A 21,562-nucleotide genomic window follows, 5' to 3' on the forward strand; every position below is an offset into this window, starting at 1 on the left:
CTAGGTAGTCGGGGCACCACGGGAAAATGTTGTTTATGGAGTTGCAATTTCCTGAATTTAACTCAGATGTTCATATCTTATCGATTAGTCTTCTATTAATGCATTATTACCTAATCAGTCTCATTCTGAACGTCACCAACCCTAGCATAGATCATGAATCAGCGATATACAAATTGGCTTAATTATTTATTTACCAACTAATCAATCACAGAATTACACACACACACAGTAGGTCATACATTGGTTACTAACATGATACAAATAATAAGTCCCTGGACAAAACCGATATGATGGCTTGGTAGACAAAGGAAAGGGGTGGGGACAGCTCGAGCAGGAAACTCAGTGGACCCGCTGTAATATAGTTGATAACTACACTCATGGAAATGCTAATACTTTGAAAATGAACAGCCGCTCATTCAAAAATAAATAGCATTTTATGTATTTGTGAGCGTATGCCTTTGTTGTCCCTCTGTGATTGCATGTCCGCCTACTGGATGATAGTTCGTTAGTCTCGTTGCGTTCCCCAGAAGTCTTTTGTGGTTGTAGTTTTCTCAGTGGGCTGTGTCTGTTGATCTGTTAAAATAGATGCTTCAGTGGTTGTTGGTATCCTCGTCCTAGACTTACGCACATTTTCAGCTGCAGGCGGGTAAGGGGCATCTAGGATTTGCTCCTTTTGTAGTAATCTATTGGTCTCCCTTTTTCTAACCATTCGTGATGTCCGTCTCCTTGGTTTGTAGAGATTTAAATTCCAACCATTTCAATATGTAGCTACCGCTTCATGCTTTCTGGTCGGAAGTTTGTTTTGTATTGGAGTAGAGGGGAGGGGGGGCATTCCATGACGCCGATGTAAATGTCTGTGCTTACGGGGGTGTCGCTACTGACTGATCATCAGTTACTATGAAAAACAATTCTCATTTAGAACACTAACATTACATCTGTAGTTCTTCATCTCAAATGGTGTGTTCTGTAGTTCTGTATCTCCAATGGAGTGTCCCGTATCTCCAATGGAGTGTTCTGTATCTCCAATGGAGTGTTCCGTATCTCCAATGGAGTGTCCCGTATCTCCAATGGAGTGTCCCGTATCTCCCATGGAGTGTCCCGTATCTCCAATGGAGTGTCCCGTATCTCCAATGGAGTGTCCCGTATCTCCAATAGAGTGTCCCGTATCTCCAATGGAGTGTCCCGTATCTCCAATGGAGTGTCCCGTATCTCCAATGGAGTGTCCCGTATCTCCAATGGAGTGTCCCGTATCTCCAATGGAGTGTCCCGTATCTCCAATGGAGTGTCCCGTATCTCCAATGGAGTGTCCCGTATCTCCAATGGAGTGTCCCGTATCTCCAATGGAGTGTCCCGTATCTCCAATGGAGTGTCCCGTATCTCCAATGGAGTGTCCCGTATCTCCAATGGAGTGTCCCGTATCTCCCATGGAGTGTCCCGTATCTCCCATGGAGTGTCCCGTATCTCCCATGGAGTGTCCCGTATCTCCCATGGAGTGTCCCGTATCTCCCATGGAGTGTCCCGTATCTCCCATGGAGTGTCCCGTATCTCACACGGTGTGTTCCGTAGTTCTGTATCTCATATGGTGTGTTCTGTATCTCATACGGTGTGTTCTGTAGTTCTGTGTCTTGATGTGATTACTGGTACTGCACCTTTGACTTGCTCTTTGTTGAACCCAACACACGTGTCATGTTTCACCAGGAAGTAGTATAATTATCTTGTTTCAGTGCTCCAATACTTCTTACTGTATATCTTTTTCAGCACCCACTTAGATGTTTCATGACATTAACTAGCCTATGTCCCAGAACACTTCTCTGACCACACATTAGATAGTATCTATTGATATTAGTAAACTGTTGAGGAATATTTCCAGTGTTGCACATGTTTTCTGTACTAAATGAGGAAATGTCTTCTCTAACTGAAACAGTGAGAACACTTCCCTTGACCGAAACGTCTGTCTCTGACCCTGTTTCTGTGTTCAGTCACTGACCCACTCCTTCTCTCCCTCCAGGTAGTGTGTGGTGTCCAGAACAGATCCAGCCCTGTGGGCCATACGAGACCAGACCTGGAGAGCAGGCCCAGGCCGCCACCAGAGACCACCACCATGTCTTACCAGCCTGCGCCTGCTCCTTAACACCCTGTCCCCCCAGCCCCTCTCACCATCCCCCTCCCTCCCTGTGGATGCCCCCCTGCCTGGTGGAGGAGGAGCCTCCTCTGGTGGGGAGATGAGCCTGCAGCAGCTGAGGGGGGATCGGGGGGGTTCTGGGTCTGAGAGGGACCTCCACTCAGCAGCCTCCTCCATCAGCCTGCCCTCCGTCAGGAAGGCCCCAAAGAAGAGACGCCTCTCCCTGCGCTCGCTGTTCAGCCGGCGCCACCGTGGGGATCGAGACCCCAAGAGGAAATCACAGGACTTACAGGGTGGCGGTGTGGACGGGATCGCCAGTGTGGAGAGCATCCATTCAGAGATATGTCATGGAGACAAGACCTCAACGCTCTCCGCCCCTGTTGTGGCCTCTTCCTCCTCTGAGTTCCTGGAGTGTCCTCTCTGTCTCCTCCGCCACGGCAGAGACCGTTTCCCTGACATCATGACCTGCCACCACCGCTCCTGTGCGGATTGCCTGCGCCAGTACTTACGAATAGAGATCAGTGAGTCGCGCGTCAACATCAGCTGTCCAGAGTGCTCTGAGCGGTTCAACCCCCACGACATCCGCATCATCCTGGGAGACCAGCCCCTCATGGAGAAGTACGAGGAGTTCATGTTGAGACGATGGCTGGTGGCCGACCCTGACTGCCGCTGGTGCCCCGCCCCCGACTGCGGGTAAGAGACACACACCTCACGGCAATAGGCAGAGTTCATTATCAGTCATTACGGTTCATTTGTATTTCTATTTATTATGCCAAGGCGGCAGCAGCTACTCTTCCTGGGGTCCGGCAAAATTAAAACGGTTATATATGATGAAGTCAATCTCTCCTTTACTTTTGAGCCGGGAGAGATTGACATGTATATTATTGTTAGCTCTCTGTGTACATCTATGGGCCAGCCATGCTGCATACATAGACAATTTACTCAAAGCCAGTGGCATGTCTTTAGTAAAGATTGAAAAAAGTAAGGGGCCTAGACAGCTGCCCTGGGGAATTCCTGATTCTACCTGGATTATGTTGGAGAGGCTTCCATTAAAGAACACCCTCTGTGTTCTGTTAGACAGGTAACTCTTTATCCACATTGAATGTCCTTCCCTATAAGCGTGCTGAAAGTCTGTTGTCAATTTTAATTACTGTAAAATAGCATTGTATCTGATCAAACCATTTTTTCCAGAAGTTTACTAAGGGTTGGTAACAGGCTGATTGGTTGTCTATTTGAGCCAGTAAAGGGGGCTTTACTATTCTTAGGTAGTGGAATGACTTTAGCTTCCCTCCAGTTCTGAGGGCACACACTTTCTAATAGGATGAAATTGAAGATATGGCAAATAGTGGCAATATCGTCCACTATTATCCTCAGTAATTTTCCATCCAAGTTGTCAGACCCCGGTGGCTTGTCATTGTTAATAAAGAACAATAATGTTTTTCACCTCTTCCACACTCACTTTATGGAATTGAAAATTACAATTCTTTCATAATTTGGTCAGATGTACTTGAATGTGTAGTGTCAGCGTTTGTTGCTGGCATGCCATGTCTAAGTTTTCTAATGAAAACTTATTTAAAGTAGAAATATCCATCGTTTTTGTGATGAATGAGCCATCTGATTCAATGAATGATGGAACTGAGTTTGCCTTTTTTCCCAAAATTTAATTGAAGGTGCTCCAAAGCTTTTTACTATATTTCGTTGTCACATATCTTTGTTTCATAGTGTAGTTTCTTCTTGGGTGCATGTTTTATTAGTAACTGGGATAAGCAATTTCATAACTGTGTGAAGTTGTTACGTCTAGATACTCATTACACCACGGACCAACAGATATTCTTTCATCAACATATGAATCACTACAAAACTTATTGTATGACCTCTTATACACTATATTAGGCCCAGCCTGACCTCTTATACACTGTATTAGGCCCAGCCTTTGGAACTTTGGTTTTCATAGATATTGCTATACTATATTGTGATCACTACTTCTGATGGATCTGGATACTGCTTTCAATCATATTTCTGCAGTATTAGTAAAGATGTGATCAATACATGATGATTTCCTTCCTGTGCTGTTTGTAACTACCCTGGTAGGTTGACTGACAACCTGAACCAGGTTGCAGCCACTGGTTACAGTTTGAAGGTTTTTCTTGAGTGGGCAGCTTGATGAAAGCCAGTCAATATTTAAGGTACATGTTTTAACAACTTTTCTGGGATGCTTGCTTGTTTTCATAGCAGAAGTAGACATTCTCATGTTATTTATGTTAGTGCAGAGTGAGCTGCACACAGTGGACTTCCTACTAGGGCACACCGCCTCAGTGCTAACAGTATAAATCTGGTTCATATGCACATGATTACTGTATACAATAGCTGTAGGATCAGCAGAGGCATTCAGGGCAGTTAGAGGGACATAAATTAGGTTACTTACATTGTGTCTACCAATGCCACTGGTATAATGTACATTTTACTGAAGCATTATGATGACTCAGCGACACAATGGTAGGGATTAACTGAGCTGGGCTTGGGTCATTGATAAGTCATTGTCTCAACGTTAGGCCAGGTGTACCGAGTAACCAGATCAACAGGTGAAAGTTTTTAAAAATAGGTTGTGTTTCTGATGAGTTTGTGTGATATTAAACTCCAGTGGTAAAATGTATTTTTGTATTTCAGAAGTGCAACACTGGATAATATTAGTGTCCTGCCTGCCCAGCCCTATCCTGTCACATGCTACTCCCATGTTATCACTGAGTTTTTAAACAACATCGCCAGACTTCCCAGAATGCCTGTGAAACAGACCAGGCCGGTGTTGGGAGTTTGAGAAGTCATTGAGAGAATCTGAAGGCACAACCTAGATTCAAGACAATGTCTTACAGCTGTAATATGTACCTTTTCAGACAACCTGACCAAATTCACCTAGAAATGGGAGTCTTTCCATGACATGACCAGGTGACGGCTATGATCCCTTATTGATGTCACTTGTTAAATCCACTCAAATCAGTGTTGATGAAGGTGAGGAGACAAGTTAAAGGATTTGTAAGCCTAGAGAGAATGTAGACTTGGATTGCATATGTGTGTCATTCAGTGGGTGAATGGGCAAGGCAAAAGATTTAAGTGCCTTTTGAATGGGTTATGGTAGTAGGTGCACCTGTGTGTCAATGCTGCTGGATTTTTTACGCTTAGGTTTCCTCTGTGTATCAAGAATGGTCCACCACCCAAAGGACATCCAGTCTACTTAACAGAGCTGTGGGAAACGTTGGAGTCAACATGAGCCAGCATCGCTGTGGAGCGCTTTGGACACCTTGTAGAGTCAACATGAGCCAGCATCGCTGTGGAGCGCTTTGGACACCTTGTAGAGTCAACATGAGCCAGCATCGCCGTGGAGCGCTTTGGACACCTTGTAGAGTCAACATGAGCCAGCATCGCCGTGGAGCGCTTTGGACACCTTGTAGAGTCAACATGAGCCAGCATCGCTGTGGAGCGCTTTGGACACCTTGTAGAGTCAACATGAGCCAGCATCGCTGTGGAGCGCTTTGGACACCTTGTAGAGTCAACATGAGCCAGCATCGCTGTGGAGCGCTTTGGACACCTTGTAGAGTCAACATCAGCCAGCAAGCGGAGAATCTGTTCTATCAATGAGAATGACAGATCTATAACAAATAGCCAGTCTAAGAAGTGGAAATGTCATTCTCATTGATAGAACAGATTCTCCACTTCTTAGACTGGCTTTCAATGAGAATGACAGATTTACACTGAGTGTACAAAACATTAGGAACAAGTTCCTAATATTGAGTTGAACCCCCTTTTGCCCTCAGAACAGCCTCAAATCGTCTGGGATGGACTCTACAAGGTGTCGAAAGCGCTCCACAACGATGCTGACCCATGTTTCCACCACTCCCCTGGATAACCACCAAGCCTCGGGGTGATATAGAACATGGTCATGCTCTGATCCCATATCTCTCCTATTGTTCTATACTAGTTGTCTTTATTATCCCAGCAGCACCTATGTTTTTAAGGATCTGCGTATGACCACAAACTTTGGAGATCCCATATCTCCATAGTTTTGTGAACGGGAAATTCCCTGCTGCAGTATATCAGAGTTCTGTGCTCAGCTCTTTTGCTGCCAGTTGTTCTCGGTGTATCATCCAACGTGTCCATATAGCAGAAAGAAACACATTCATAACTAGTGCAGAGGCCTAATCATCCCCTGTGCCGTTTCCTGCTCCCGAATCGTGAGACAGAACAATATGTCCTCATGAATAGCATCCGGTGACCTGTTTAGCCAACAAAAGTCAATGCATGGTCATCTGGGCCCTCACAGCTAACGTCCATTTGGAGAGTATAAGCTGGGGAGTTTGAGTCGTTCCGTCCGTTTTCTCTTGATTGCTAGCAATAGCATACATTCTATGTGTTTTCTGACAAAGGTATTGGTGTGAGTTTCTGTCCCTCTGCCTCCACACACATTTGTTTTCACCATATCAATTGCGGCTGGTAATAGGTAGGCTGTCATTGTAAATAAGAATGTGTTCTTAACTGTCTTGCTTAGTTAAATAACATTAAAAAAGTCTCTGCAATATCGTGTAGTTTCATAGTGTAGCTAGTGATTCACCATGGGAATGATTTAGTGATTCACCATGGAAATGATTTAGTGATTCACCATGGGAATGATTTAGTGATTCACCATGGGAATGATTTAGTGATTCACCATGGGAATGATTCAAGTGAAATGGTCAAGTGCAGTCTTTTCCCATGATCTCCGGGTTCTCTGTTTGAATTTTATTCAAATGTAAAAGATGATTTAGATTTAAGGTTAACCACGTTACATTGATTTTGAGGTAGAAAGACGATATAGATATAACGTTACACAAAAGTATGTGGACACATCTTGAAATTAGTGGATTTGGCTATTTTAGTCCCCAGCAATATTCCAACACAGTTCTACTTTTCCTGGTTGTCCTGTAAAGGAAATGGTAAAACACTTGATACTGGAGGTCGACCGATTTTATGATTTTTCAACGCCGATACCGATTATTGGAGGACAAAAAAAAGCTGATACCGATTAATCGGCCGATTTTTAAAATGCAGACATTTTTATACTCATTTTTGTAATAATGACAATTGCAACAATATTGAATGAACAATTTTATTTTAACTTAATATAATACATATGGGCTTTTGGATGGGTGTTCTTAAGGTGATTCCACAGGTTGGTGGTATTTTTTGATTTAGCCGTTGCTTACATCTTTATCACAAATAAGACACCTTGCTTTCCCTGGTGCCAATTCCATGTAATAGTCCCACACTGGTGCTCTGCTTTTCTCTGCCATCTGTAGAACACACACACACAGCTCTGAAGTGACAATGGTACTGTTCAAGTTACCTGTGATGAATGTTGAAAACAAAAACTGTCATTTCTATATGCAAGAAATCCTATTTTAATAATGGACATGGTAAGAATTGACGACCAAAGTGCGAGTCATAATTCCCATGACACCTTCTAGCAAAATCTGAAAAGCGCTTCCTTCATTCATTTATTCCATACGATATTTTTTAGATTCACTTAAAATAAGGTCTGTGTTTCGTGTAGGCTTACACCACCTTGCCAATTTAATAACTGTGTAGATATCCATCAATCAATATTGATTGATCAATATTGGCTAAATATAAGCGAAGATCATTTTTTTTGTAGAGTGGATTTATGAAAATATTTTGACAAACGTTACCTTAATATATGTTACCTTAATAAACGTTACCTTATCCTAGTGATATTTACACGGGTATCAAAACACAGAGGTGGTTTAAACCTGCACCCTAACCTGCACCCTAACCTGCACCCTAACCTGCACGAAACCCATACCTTATTTGAAGTAGATCAAGACATTCTCTATGGAAGACATGAATGGTAAAATAACGAAGGAACCCCTTTCAAGTTCAGCTGCAAGTTATTACAGGAATTATAACGTGTCAACTATTTCTCTCTAAACCATATACCTTTTGACTATTACGAGCCTGCTGCTGCCTACCACCCCTCAGTCAGACTGCTATATCAAATACGAGCCTTGGGCTAAATCCGGAAACTATCACCTCGAAAACAAAATGTTTATTCCGTTCCGTATTTTATCGGGTGGCATCCATGAGTCTAAATATTCCTGTTACATTGCACAACCTTCAATGTTATGTCATAATTACGTAAAATTCTGGCAAATTAGTTCGTAAAGAGCCAGGCGGCCCCAACTTTTGCATATACCCTGACTCTACGTGCAATGAACGCAAGAGAAGTGACACAATTTCACCTGGTTAATATTGCCTGCCAACCTGGATTTATTTTAGCTAAATATGCAGGTTTAAAAATATATACTTGTATTGATTTTAAGAGAGTCATTGATGTTTATGGTTAAGTACATATTGGAGCAATGACAGTCGTTGATTTGGTTTTATAAGATAAGTTTAATGCTAGCTAGCAACTTACCTTGGCTTACTGCATTCAGGCAGCCTCCTCGTGAGGCAGGTGATTAGAGCGTTCGACTAGTTGACTGTAGGGTTGCAAGATTGGATCCCCCGAACTGACAAGGTAAAAATCTGTCGTTCTTCCTCATTCCTAGGCCGTGATTGAAAATAAATAAGAATGTGTTAACTGACTTGCCTAAAGATAAAATAGAGGTGTAAAAAAATCGGCCCTAATTAATCGGCCATTACGATTAATCGGTCGACCTCTACTTGATACTCACATAAATGAAGCGATTATTTTTGCTGGGGTCTCGGGACCGATGGGGTTAAGAGGCTGTAAATAGGGTAACTTCAATTTGATGTAAATGGGTAAACCTGTGTGTTTCTCCTCGCCAGATCAACATATTTTTTACCCCCCCCTTTTCTCCCCAATTTCAATCTTGTCGCATTGCTGCAATTCCCCAACGGGCTTAGGAGGCGAAGGTCGAGTCATGCGTCTTCTGTAACATGACCAGCTAAACTGCGCTTATTAACACCCTCTTGCTTAACCCCAAGCCAGCCTCACCAATGTGTCGGAGGAAACACCGTTTACCTGACGACCGAGGTCAGCCCTGCCCGCCACAAGGAGTCGCTAGAGTGCGATGAGCCAAATAAAGCCCCCCCCATCGCCCCTGGTGTCCTTCTGCAGTACTGATTCTAACCGAAACCTCTGGGACTAATGGCTACCATTTTTGTTTTTGTTCTCCTTTCCCCAGGTATGCAGTCATTGCCTTTGGCTGTGCCAGCTGTCCTAAGATCACGTGTGGACGTGAGGGGTGTGGCACAGAGTTCTGTTACCACTGTAAACAGCTGTGGCACCCCAACCAGACGTGTGACGCTGCCCGACAGCAGAGAGCCCAGAGCCTGAGGCTACGCACCTTCCGTTCCTCATCTCTCAACTACAGCCAGGAGAGTGGTGCTGCAGGTAACACACACACACAGCTCATACCGCTTCACAGCTCATACGTCCTCACGGCTCATACGTCCTCACGGCTCATATCAGTTCACACAGAGGATGAATCTGATCTGTCCGTTCCTTCTCTCTCACCGTCACCAGCTGATGACATCAAGCCGTGTCCACGCTGCGCTGCTTACATCATCAAGATGAACGACGGCAGCTGTAACCACATGACCTGTGCCGTGTGCGGCTGTGAGTTCTGCTGGCTCTGCATGAAGGAGATCTCTGACCTGCACTACCTGAGGTGAGGGGCTGACAAACAACAACCATGTCTTCAACTAACTCTCACACTTGTCTTGCCTGTACGGATTGGGTTTTATTTGTAATGCCTGTGATATGTGGTTGTTTTACCTACCTCATAGGCATTACATTCAATTAAGTCACTTTGGATCAGAGCGTTTGATAAATGGCCATTGTTAGAACCACTAAACACGCTGATTGGTACCTATGCTTTTCTGTTGCTCATTTTTTACCAGAATGAGTCCAAGATAACTCCAGACATCTGTAATAAATGTTGAAAATTTTTGTCGGATGTTTTAGTTGAGCAGCTTGACATCTAACTAAGGTGTTTGATGCAGTATTTCTCAACCTGTTGGCTTCCAGAAACAAAGATGGGTGGGTCTGTCTATTGGATCGAGAACAAACACTGCAGCTGCTCTCCCCATGTTAGTGGGCAAATGGACCCAACATTCATTTACATATTGTGTGACGCACGGATGTTCCAAACTCCATTTAGACAAGACAGACTTTATGACAAAGGATCCTATTTACACTTTGTAGTACATTTTTACCCTAGAATAACTTTCTGACTCATATTGATGCCACATTTGCTGTTTTCAAAGAGATTTGTTGATTTTTAAAGACAGCTGCTCTTTAATGTAAATGTCTATAACACATCGCTTTTTTCATTGAGGGAAAGGATATGATTGGTTTGCACACTGCTTTTTTCATTGAGGGAAGGGATATGATTGGTTTGCACACATTGCTTTTCTAACCTGCTCTGACAGTGAAAGTAAAGTAACAAATCTCCCCCCAGCCCATCAGGATGGTGTTGTAATGTCCTCTCTCTCTCCCCCCCAGCCCATCAGGATGGTGTTGTAATGTCCTCTTTCTCTCCCCCCAGCCCATCAGGATGGTGTTGTAATGTCCTCTCTCTCTCCCCCCAGCCCATCAGGATGGTGTTGTAATGTCCTCTCTCTCTCCCCCCAGCCCGTCAGGATGGTGTTGTAATGTCCTCTCTCTCTCCCCCCAGCCCGTCAGGATGGTGTTGTAATGTCCTCTCTCTCTCACCACCCAGCCCGTCAGGATGGTGTTGTAATGTCCTCTCTCTCTCCCCCCAGCCCGTCAGGATGGTGTTGTAATGTCCTCTCTCTCTCCCCCCAGCCCGTCAGGATGGTGTTGTAATGTCCTCTCTCTCACCACCCAGCCCGTCAGAATGGTGTTGTAATGTCCTCTCTCTCTCCCCCCAGCCCATCAGGATGGTGTTGTAATGTCCTCTCCCCAGCCCGTCAGGATGGTGTTGTAATGTCCTCTCTCTCTCCCCCCAGCCCGTCAGGATGGTGTTGTAATGTCCTCTCTCTCCCCCCAGCCCGTCAGGATGGTGTTGTAATGTCCTCTCTCACCCCCCAGCCCGTCAGGATGGTGTTGTAATGTCCTCTCTCTCTCCCCCCAGCCCGTCAGGATGGTGTTGTAATGTCCTCTCTCTCTCTCTCCCCCAGCTCATCAGGATGGTGTTGTAATGTCCTCTCTCTCTCCCCCAGCCCATCAGGACGGTGTTGTAATGTCCCCCCCCCCCCCCCCCCAGCCCGTCAGGATGGTGTTGTAATGTCCTCTCTCTCTCTCCCCCAGCCCGTCAGGATGGTGTTGTAATGTCCTCTCCCCAGCCCGTCAGGATGGTGTTGTAATGTCCCCCCCCCCCCCCCCTCCCAGCCCGTCAGGATGGTGTTGTAATGTCCTCTCTCTCTCCCCCCAGCCCGTCAGGATGGTGTTGTAATGTCCTCTCTCTCTCTCCCCCCAGCCCGTCAGGATGGTGTTGTAATGTCCTCTCTCTCTCCCCCCAGTCCATCAGGATGGTGTTGTAATGTCCTCTCTGTCCCCCCAGCCCGTCAGGATGGTGTTGTAATGTCCTCTCTCTCTCCCCCCAGCCCGTCAGGATGGTGTTGTAATGTCCTCTCTCACCCCCCAGCCCATCAGGATGGTGTTGTAATGTTCTCTCTCTCTCTCCCCCCAGTCCATCAGGATGGTGTTGTAATGTCCTCTCTCTCACCCCCCAGCCCGTCAGGATGGTGTTGTAATGTCCTCTCTCTCTCCCCCCAGCCCGTCAGGATGGTGTTGTAATGTCCTCTCTCACCCCCCAGCCCATCAGGATGGTGTTGTAATGTTCTCTCTCTCTCCCCCCAGTCCATCAGGATGGTGTTGTAATGTCCTCTCTCTCACCCCCCAGCCCGTCAGGATGGTGTTGTAATGTCCTCTCTCACCCCCCAGCCCGTCAGGATGGTGTTGTAATGTTCTCTCTCTCTCCCCCCAGCCCGTCAGGATGGTGTTGTAATGTCCTCTCTCTCACCCCCCAGCCCGTCAGGATGGTGTTGTAATGTTCTCTCTCTCTCCCCCCAGCCCGTCAGGATGGTGTTGTAATGTCCTCTCTCTCCCCCCAGCCCGTCAGGATGGTGTTGTAATGTCCTCTCTCTGTCCCCCAGCCCGTCAGGATGGTGTTGTAATGTCCTCTCTGTCCCCCCAGCCCGTCAGGATGGTGTTGTAATGTCCTCTCTCTCTCCCCCCAGCCCGTCAGGATGGTGTTGTAATGTCCTCTCTCTGTCCCCCCAGCCCGTCAGGATGGTGTTGTAATGTCCTCTCTCTCTCCCCCCCAGCCCGTCAGGATGGTGTTGTAATGTCCTCTCTCTCACCCCCCAGCCCGTCAGGATGTACCTTTTGGGGTAAGAAGCCATGGAGCAGGAAGAAGAAGATTCTGTGGCAGCTGGGCACGCTGGTGGGCGCACCGGTGGGCATCGCTCTGATCGCTGGCATCGCCATCCCCGCCATGATCATAGGCATCCCTGTCTACGTGGGGAGGAAGGTGAGTTTGGACACAGGAATAGTTAGAACCTTTTTTTTTAGGAATGTGTATAGATGACCCTCAAAAGCCACTGACATGCACGGCTACAAACAGTTAAAGGAATCTGATTGTACTAGTAGCACATTGAAAACAGAGGGAAACAGGGAGGTATTTCATACAGCTGTTGCTGCCAATGCTACTGCTGCTTTAAAGAGAATCCTTAATTGCGATGTACATTATTGGACTTATACATTTATTATATACAGTACCTTCAGAAAGTGTTCACACCCCCTAACTTTTTCCACATTTTGTTGTTTCAGCCTGGATTAAAGAGATGTCTCACCCATCTATAACACAATACCCCATAATGAGAAAGTGAAAACATGTTTTTAGACATTTTTGCTAATTTTATTGAAAATGAAATGCAGAAATATCTCATTTACGTAAGTATTCACACGCCTGAGTCAATAATGTTAAAATGACCTTCGGTAGCGATTTAATGAGGAGTTTTTCTGGGTAAGTCTCAGAGCATTGTAGATCTGGGGCCTCATTTATCAATATTGAGTAATGCTACTTACGAAAGATTTTAGAATGGTCGTACGCATAGAAAAAAGTGTCCTATGAGAGCCATACGCACACCGGTAGCAGAGAACCATTGAAATACCATTTGTTCTCAGCCTCAGTGCTCATGCACAGCCTTTGCTATTTGCATTTCGAAATGCCCCAAATGTAAGCATATGGTCAAAATCATCCCTTTAAATTATGTTGGGAATATACAACGCCGTTTTATTAATTATTTATTTTATGAAACTGAAATAGAGGCGCTAGTGTCAGAGGTTGAGTCTCGCTCAGTTGTGGCTTGACCAGTACAAATAAAGCCATAGCTACAACGTAGTTCCACCTGGCCACCACATTCAGCCAAAGCTACAACGTAATTCCACCTGGCCACCACATTCAGCCAAAGCTACAACGTAGTTCCACCTGGCCACCACATTCAACCAAAGCTACAGCGTAGTTCCACCTGGCCACCACATTCAGCCAAAGCTACAACGTAGTTCCACCTGGCCACCACATTCAGCCAAAACTACAACGTAGTTCCACATGATGCAGGCACCACTATGCTTGAAATATGGAGTGTGGTTCTCAGTGACTATGCACCTTCAGTGTTGGATGTGTCCCAAACAGAACACTTTGTATTCAGGACAAAAAGTTTATTGCTTTGCCACATTTTTTTGCAGTGTGACTTTAGTGCCTTGTTGCAAACAGGATTCATATTTTGGAATATTTTTATTCTGTACAGGCTTCCTTTTCACTCTGTCATTTAGGTTAATATTGGGGCGTAACTGTTGTTAATCCATCTTCAGATTTCTCCTATCACTGCCATTAAACTCTGTTTTAAAGTCACCATTGGCCTCATGGTGAAATCCCCAATGGGTTTCCTTCCTCTCCGGCAACTGAGTTAGGAAGGACGCCTGTATCTTTATATTGACTGGGTGTATTGATACACCATCCATTCCCAGTTCTGGGAAGGTCATGTGACTGTCCAACTACATCAGTCTCCTGATGGTTCTACTGTCTGCTCAGCCTAAGTCTTTTTTTTGCCATTTTAGGAGATGAGATTAGAACCATTGATTAGATAAAGTATTCTACACCAGGGTTCTGAGACTCAGTCTAGAATCTATGACGTTGAGTAGTGTCATACGGCAGACTGTCTATGGTGGGAGTAATGGCCGACATGGTGTAGGATGCACCTGCAGAGCACTACGGGGGGGTTTGAAACCGAACCAGTGTATGGGATCCAACCAGGGTTGGTGCTGGACAACGTGACCGGCAAGATTTTTAATTGACCGGACATTTGAGAAATTGACCAGACATCCATATGCATTGGATGGGTAAAACATTAGAGCATCCAGCCACGGTTCTCAATCGCATTTAGGGTTATTGTAAATCATCTTAAAATAATAGAATATTGGGTCTTATTGAAAAGCATAACATTGCCCATTGCATCTTCATCCCTGCTATATCTATCATAAACGATTATCACTTAAAGGGAAAACATTCAGCTTAGAAGAACAAGTCACCTACACTGTAATAAAACACGACCTAGAAATATATTTGTATAATATAACTTGTGAACGACCTGTCCTATAAACCATCTGTATGAACATTTTAAGAAATAAATAACAAAACAGCTGTTTTCAAATTCAATCTAGGCCTGTCATTTAATTTAGCCTAGGCATGAACATGTTAAATGAAGCCTAATAAATTAAACTGTAAATGAACGCCAGGGCCGGACGGTCATGGCTAGCAGGGATCCCGCTTTTGTCAAATTAACGTCAGATTTGAGTTTTCGTAGCAGGCAAGGAAAAGGGTTAGGTTTAGCTAAATTAATTTGAACTGCCGTGTCATGTGATACACAGTTGAAGTCGGAAGTTGACATACACTTAGGTTGGAGTCATTAAAACTTGTTTTTCAACCACTTTTCAACCACATTTCTTGTTAACAAACTATAGTTTTGGCAAGTCGGTTAGGAGATCTACTTTGTGCATGACACACGTCATTTTTCTAACAATTATTTACAGACAGATTATTTCACCTATAATTCACTGTATCACAATTCCAGTGGGTAAGAAGTTTACATACACTAAGTTGACTGTGCCTTTAAACAGCTTGGAAAATTCCAGGAAATTATGTCATGGCTTTAGAAGCTTCTGATAGGCTAATTGACATAATTTGAGTCAATTGGAGGTGTACCTGTGGATGTATTTCAAGGCCTAACTTCAAAGTCAGTTCCTCTTTGCTTGACATCATGGGAAAATCAAAAGAAATCAGCCAAAACCTTAGAAAATAATTGTAGACCTCCACAAGTCTGGTTCATCCTTGGGAGCAATTTCCAAATGCCTGAAGGTACCACATTCATCTGTACAAACAATAGTATGCAAGTATAAACACCATGGGACCACACAGCCGTCATACCGCTCAGGAAGGAGACTGTGTTCTGTCTCTTAGAGATGAGTGATTAACAACTGTTTCCTACTGTAAGACAGTGGGCTGCCTAGTGATTAACTGTTTCCTACTGTAAGACAGTGGGCTGCCTATTGATTAACTGTTTCCTACTGTAAGGCAGTGGGCTGCCTAGTGATTAACAACATTTTCCTACTGTAAGACAGTGGGCTGCTGTTATGAGAATTATGTTCTCAAGGTTCATAACCCAATTTAATTATACTGCTCAGTCTGTAACCTAGAATTGGTAAGATCCTGGTCGAGTGAAACAGACCGAGGCCCAGCTAAATAGTCAAAAAGGTTCATTCATGAGAGCGCTGGTCTGTTGTACAAAACCATTCATTTTATACTGGCTTCTTACGCGCATACTTTCACACACAAACATTAGGTATCCTACGCACACACTGTCCTGCTACCCAGCCGACAAAGATTAGGGGAGTCAAGTGAGAATCACTCCCCGTCCTTCCTCAAGATAGGGAGACCCTGGGAAGTACTCTGTGGCCCCCAGCCAAGGTCGGCACCGAATCTTTCTCAGACGGTCTGTTTTTAAGATACTACAATAGATATATTGTTATACCCTAATTCTGACTAAAAACTACACTCACGGCTATATAATTCTACTGACTAAAACCACACACATCATTAGAATAATCTCATGATTCTAATCAATTTCATACAATCATATGGTTTCAGGGTGGAATATTCTAATCGTTCATTTAAACATATAAATCCCATTGACAGCTGCCTAGTGATTGATAACATTGTAACTCCGATGTGAATAGTTGGCAACGATATTTCGTTTCCAAGCTCAACTGAAATGCACGATACACATTACTTACGCTAATCTATCAATCCACTCCATCCTACCTAGTGGTTAGAGCGTTGGGCTAGTAACTGAAAGGTTGCAAGTTCAAATCCCCGAGCTGACAAGGTACAAATCTGTGGTTCTGCCCCTGAACAAGGCAGTTAACCCACTGTTCCTATGCCGTCATTGAAAATAAGAATTTGTTCTTAACTGACTTGCCTAGTTAAATAAAGGTAAAATAAAAACCTGGCACATGTTGATCTTATCAAGGGAGGCAGCATAACTGCTAGGACGCGCCTGACCAACACAATTTGCCTCTAATTTACTTGCGTTTACTTACGGTGGAACTTTGTCTGCTCAAAGTTGTCCGGGAAGTCAAAACGGGAAACTCCTTGGAGCAGCTTGATGCTCATCAGCCTCGCTACATTGTCCTCCAGGAGTGATCTGGAGGCAGTCTTTACTCTGTTTTGGTGAAGAATCCCCTCGGGAGGCACACTGCAAACGGATAATCAGCACAATCTTACCCAGTAGGGGTACACTTAGCTGAAGTCCTTTTATGAGGACCTCACCTAACCTCTTCTGCATGAGTAAAAATAGAAGCACACACACCTGCAGCTTGAGGATTTATCCTATGAAGAATATCATCCACTGCTATTTGGCTGGCAACCATTGTATTTATTGTCAAAAACAGCATTTACCAGTTAACGGAACCCTATAACAAACATGTTGGCAACATATGATTACAAAAATAATGATCCACTGTCTAACTTTAGCTGAGCTCTAGTTGGAAGTAGGAGCTTAGTTGTTCATTAAGATCAGGGTCATCCTTAATGAGGCTTTTAGTTTGGTTTGGATGGGTTTGGGGGCTGCTGCAGTCCGTAATCCCCCTGTGTTAAAGTCTGTGACGTCCCTGTTACTGACATATCCTCTCTTTCCTCTCCTCCTTTACCCTCACCACCTCCCCCCTCTCCTCCTCTTGTCTCGTCATCCATCTCCTTCCTCTTCATCCCTCTCCTCCTCCTTCATCCCTCTTCTTCCTACCTCTCCACTTTCTCTTCTTCCTCTCTTCCTCCAACTCCTCTTGTCTTCCTCCTCCATCTCCTCTCAGATTCACAATCGCTATGAAGGGAAGGACATCTCCAAACATAAGAGGAACTTGGTGATAGCGGGTGGCGTGACCTTATCTGTCATTGTCTCCCCCGTGGTGGCAGCAGTTACTGTTGGTAAGTCCCTCTCCCTAGTGCTCTTATCATATCTAGAGGTTAGTTTAGTTAAAATGTTAACTGGTCTCTATACAAGACAAGCCATCTTCAATATCCTCTGTCACTCCCAGGGGAACGTTGTATGATACTCTTCTTTAGTATGTCATTCAGATCCACCATTAGCAGGAGCTTCTGTGTTTTCTGATTGTCTCCAGGTATCGGCGTGCCCATCATGCTGGCATACGTCTACGGGGTGGTGCCCATCTCTCTGTGTCGCAGCGGTGGGTGTGGCGTCTCCGCCGGTAACGGGAAAGGGGTCCGCATCGATTTTGATGACGAGAATGAGATGAACGTCGGAAGTGCAGCGGCTGCAACTGGTGAGTTATCATAATCACCACTCACCTCCACCACCACTCACCACCACTCACCACCACCACCACTCACCTCCACCACCACCACCACCACCACCACTCACCTCCACCACCACTCACCACCACCACCACTCATCTCCACCACCACCACTCACCACCACCACCACTCATCTCCACCACCACTCACCACCACCACCACTCATCTCCACCACCACCACCACCACTCACCACCACCACCACTCATCTCCACCACCACTCACCACCACCACCACTCATCTCCACCACCACTCACCACCACTCACCTCCACCACCACTCACCACCCACCACCACTCACCTCCACCACCACTCACCACCACTCACCACTCACCTCCACCACCACTCACCTCCACCACCACTCACCACCCACCACCACTCACCACCCACCACCACTCACCTCCACCACCACTCACCTCCACCACCACTCACCACCACTCACCTCCACCACCACTGACCTCCACCACCACTCACCACCCACCACCACTCACCACCCACCACCACTCACCTCCACCACCACTCACCTCCACCACCACTCACCTCCACCACCACTCATCTCCACCACCACTCACCTTCACCACCACTCACCTTCACCACCACTCACCTTCACCACCACTCACCTTCACCACCACTCACCTCCACCACCACCACTCAACTCCACCACCACTCACCTCCACCCACCACCACTCACCTCCACCCACCACCACTCACCTCCACCACCACTCACCTCCACCACCACTCATCTCCACCCACCACCACTCACCGCCACTCACCTCCACCGCCACTCACCTCCACCACCACTCACCTCCACCACCACTCACCTCCCACCACCACTCACCTCCACCACCACTCACCTCCACCACCACTCACCACCCACCACCACTCACCACCCACCACCACTCACCACCCACCACCACTCACCTCCACCACCACTCACCTCCACCACCACTCACCTCCACCACCACTCACCACCCACCACCACTCACCTCCACCACCACTCACCTCCACCACCACTCACCTCCACCACCACTCACCTCCACCACCACTCACCACCACTCACCTCCACCACCACTCACCACCCACCACCACTCACCTCCACCACCACTCACCTCCACCACCACTCATCTCCACCACCACTCACCTTCACCACCACTCACCTCCACCACCACTCACCTCCACCACCACTCACCTCCACCACCACTCACCTCCACCACCACTCACCTTCACCACCACTCACCTCCACCACCACTCATCTCCACCACCACTCACCTTCACCACCACTCACCTCCACCACCACTCACCTCCACCACCACTCACCTCCACCACCACTCACCTCCACCACCACTCACCTCCACCACCACTCACCTCCACCACCACTCACCTCCCACCACCACTCACCTCCACCACCACTCACCACCCACCACCACTCACCACCCACCACCACTCACCTCCACCACCACTCACCTCCACCACCACTCACCTCCACCACTCACCTCCACCACCACTCACCTCCACCACCCACCTCCACCACCACTCACCACCCACCACCACTCACCTCCACCACCACTCACCTCCACCACCACTCACCTCCACCACCACTCACCTCCACCACCACTCACCTCCACCACCACTCACCTCCACCACCACTCACCTCCACCACCACTCACCTCCACCACCACTCACCTCAACCACCACTCACCTCAACCACCACTCACCTCCACCACCACTCACCTCCACCACCACTCACCTCCACCACCACTCACCTCCACCACCACTCACCTCCACCACCACTCACCTCCATCACCACTCACCTCCACCACCACTCATCTCCACCCACCACCACTCACCACCACCACCACCACTCACCTCCACCACCACTCACCTCCACCACCACTCACCTCCACCACCACTCACCTCCACCACCACTCACCTCCACCCACCACCACTCACCTCCACCCACCACCACTCACCTCCACCCACCACCACTCACCTCCACCCACCACCACTCACCTCCACCCACCACCACTCACCTCCACCACCACTCATCTCCACCCACCACCACTCACCGCCACTCACCTCCACCGCCACTCACCTCCACCGCCACTCACCTCCCCCGCCACTCACCTCCCCCGCCACTCACCTCCCCCGCCACTCACCTCCCCCGCCACTCACCTCCCCCGCCACTCACCTCCACCGCCACTCACACCCACCACCACTCACCACCATCACCACTCACCTCCACCACCACTCACCTCCACCACCACTCACCTCCCACCACCACTCACCTCCACCACCACTCACCACCCACCACCACTCACCACCCACCACCACTCACCTCCACCACCACTCACCTCCACCACCACTCACCTCCACCACTCACCTCCACCACCACTCACCTCCACCACCCACCTCCACCACCACTCACCACCCACCACCACTCACCTCCACCACCACTCACCTCCACCACCACTCACCTCCACCACCACTCACCTCCACCACCACTCACCTCCACCACCACTCACCTCCACCACCACTCACCTCCACCACCACTCACCTCCACCACCACTCACCTCAACCACCACTCACCTCAACCACCACTCACCTCAACCACCACTCACCTCCACCACCACTCACCTCCACCACCACTCACCTCCACCACCACTCACCTCCACCACCACTCACCTCCACCACCACTCACCTCCATCACCACTCACCTCCACCACCACTCATCTCCACCCACCACCACTCACCACCACCACCACCACTCACCTCCACCACCACTCACCTCCACAACCACTCACCTCCACCACCACTCACCTCCACCACCACTCACCTCCACCCACCACCACTCACCTCCACCCACCACCACTCACCTCCACCCACCACCACTCACCTCCACCCACCACCACTCACCTCCACCCACCACCACTCACCTCCACCCACCACCACTCACCTCCACCACCACTCATCTCCACCCACCACCACTCACCGCCACTCACCTCCACCGCCACTCACCTCCACCGCCACTCACCTCCCCCGCCACTCACCTCCCCCGCCACTCACCTCCCCCGCCACTCACCTCCCCCGCCACTCACCTCCCCCGCCACTCACCTCCACCGCCACTCACACCCACCACCACTCACCACCATCACCCACCACCACTCACCACTATCACCCACCACCACTCACCCACCACCATCCACCTCCACTCACCCACCACCATCCACCTTCACCACCGCCACTCATCATCGCCACCACCACCACCCGTCTCCATTTGTTTCCACTCGCCTCCACCACCACCACTCACCTCCACCCTCACCACCCGTCTCCATTTGTTTCCACTCACCACCACCACCACCACCACCACTCGCCTCCACCACTCGCCTCCACCTCCACCACTCGCCACCACCACTCGCCACCACCACTCGCCACCACCACTCGCCACCACCACTCGCCACCACCACTCGCCTCCACCACCCCTCGCCTCCACCACCACCCCTCGCCTCCACCACCACCACCACCCCTCGCCTCCACC

At 47.7% G+C, this 21,562-nt stretch overlaps 1 protein-coding gene and 1 long non-coding RNA gene across 18 annotated transcripts in view; one reads left to right on the top strand and one right to left on the bottom strand.

Moving 5' to 3' along the window:
• The window catches only part of rnf19a (ring finger protein 19A, RBR E3 ubiquitin protein ligase), a 56,682-nt gene that overhangs the window by 23,126 nt on the left and 11,994 nt on the right, over positions 1–21,562 (top strand). For all 17 annotated transcript variants that reach the window (XR_016493747.1, XR_016493748.1, XR_005041409.2 and 14 more), the window contains exons 2-7: positions 2,009–2,815; positions 9,319–9,527; positions 9,660–9,804; positions 12,471–12,633; positions 17,529–17,643; positions 17,838–17,999. Coding sequence is in view for 1 of the 17 variants with exons in the window: in XM_036971765.2 (XP_036827660.2) it covers positions 2,223–2,815; positions 9,319–9,527; positions 9,660–9,804; positions 12,471–12,633; positions 17,529–17,643; positions 17,838–17,999 (1,387 nt within the window). In the remaining 16 variants the exon portion in view is untranslated. The remainder of the gene's footprint in view (positions 1–2,008; positions 2,816–9,318; positions 9,528–9,659; positions 9,805–12,470; positions 12,634–17,528; positions 17,644–17,837; positions 18,000–21,562) is intronic.
• Positions 7,246–12,574, bottom strand: LOC149970173 (uncharacterized). The gene is made up of 3 exons (XR_016493754.1): positions 12,486–12,574; positions 8,586–8,714; positions 7,246–7,443 (listed from the first exon to the last, which is right to left on the bottom strand). It is a non-coding gene; the product is annotated as an uncharacterized LOC149970173 (long non-coding RNA).

Source organism: Oncorhynchus mykiss, chromosome 30 (assembly GCF_057628025.1).
Source record: "Oncorhynchus mykiss isolate SJ-2025 chromosome 30, ASM5762802v1, whole genome shotgun sequence".
Lineage (NCBI taxonomy): Eukaryota > Metazoa > Chordata > Actinopteri > Salmoniformes > Salmonidae > Oncorhynchus > Oncorhynchus mykiss.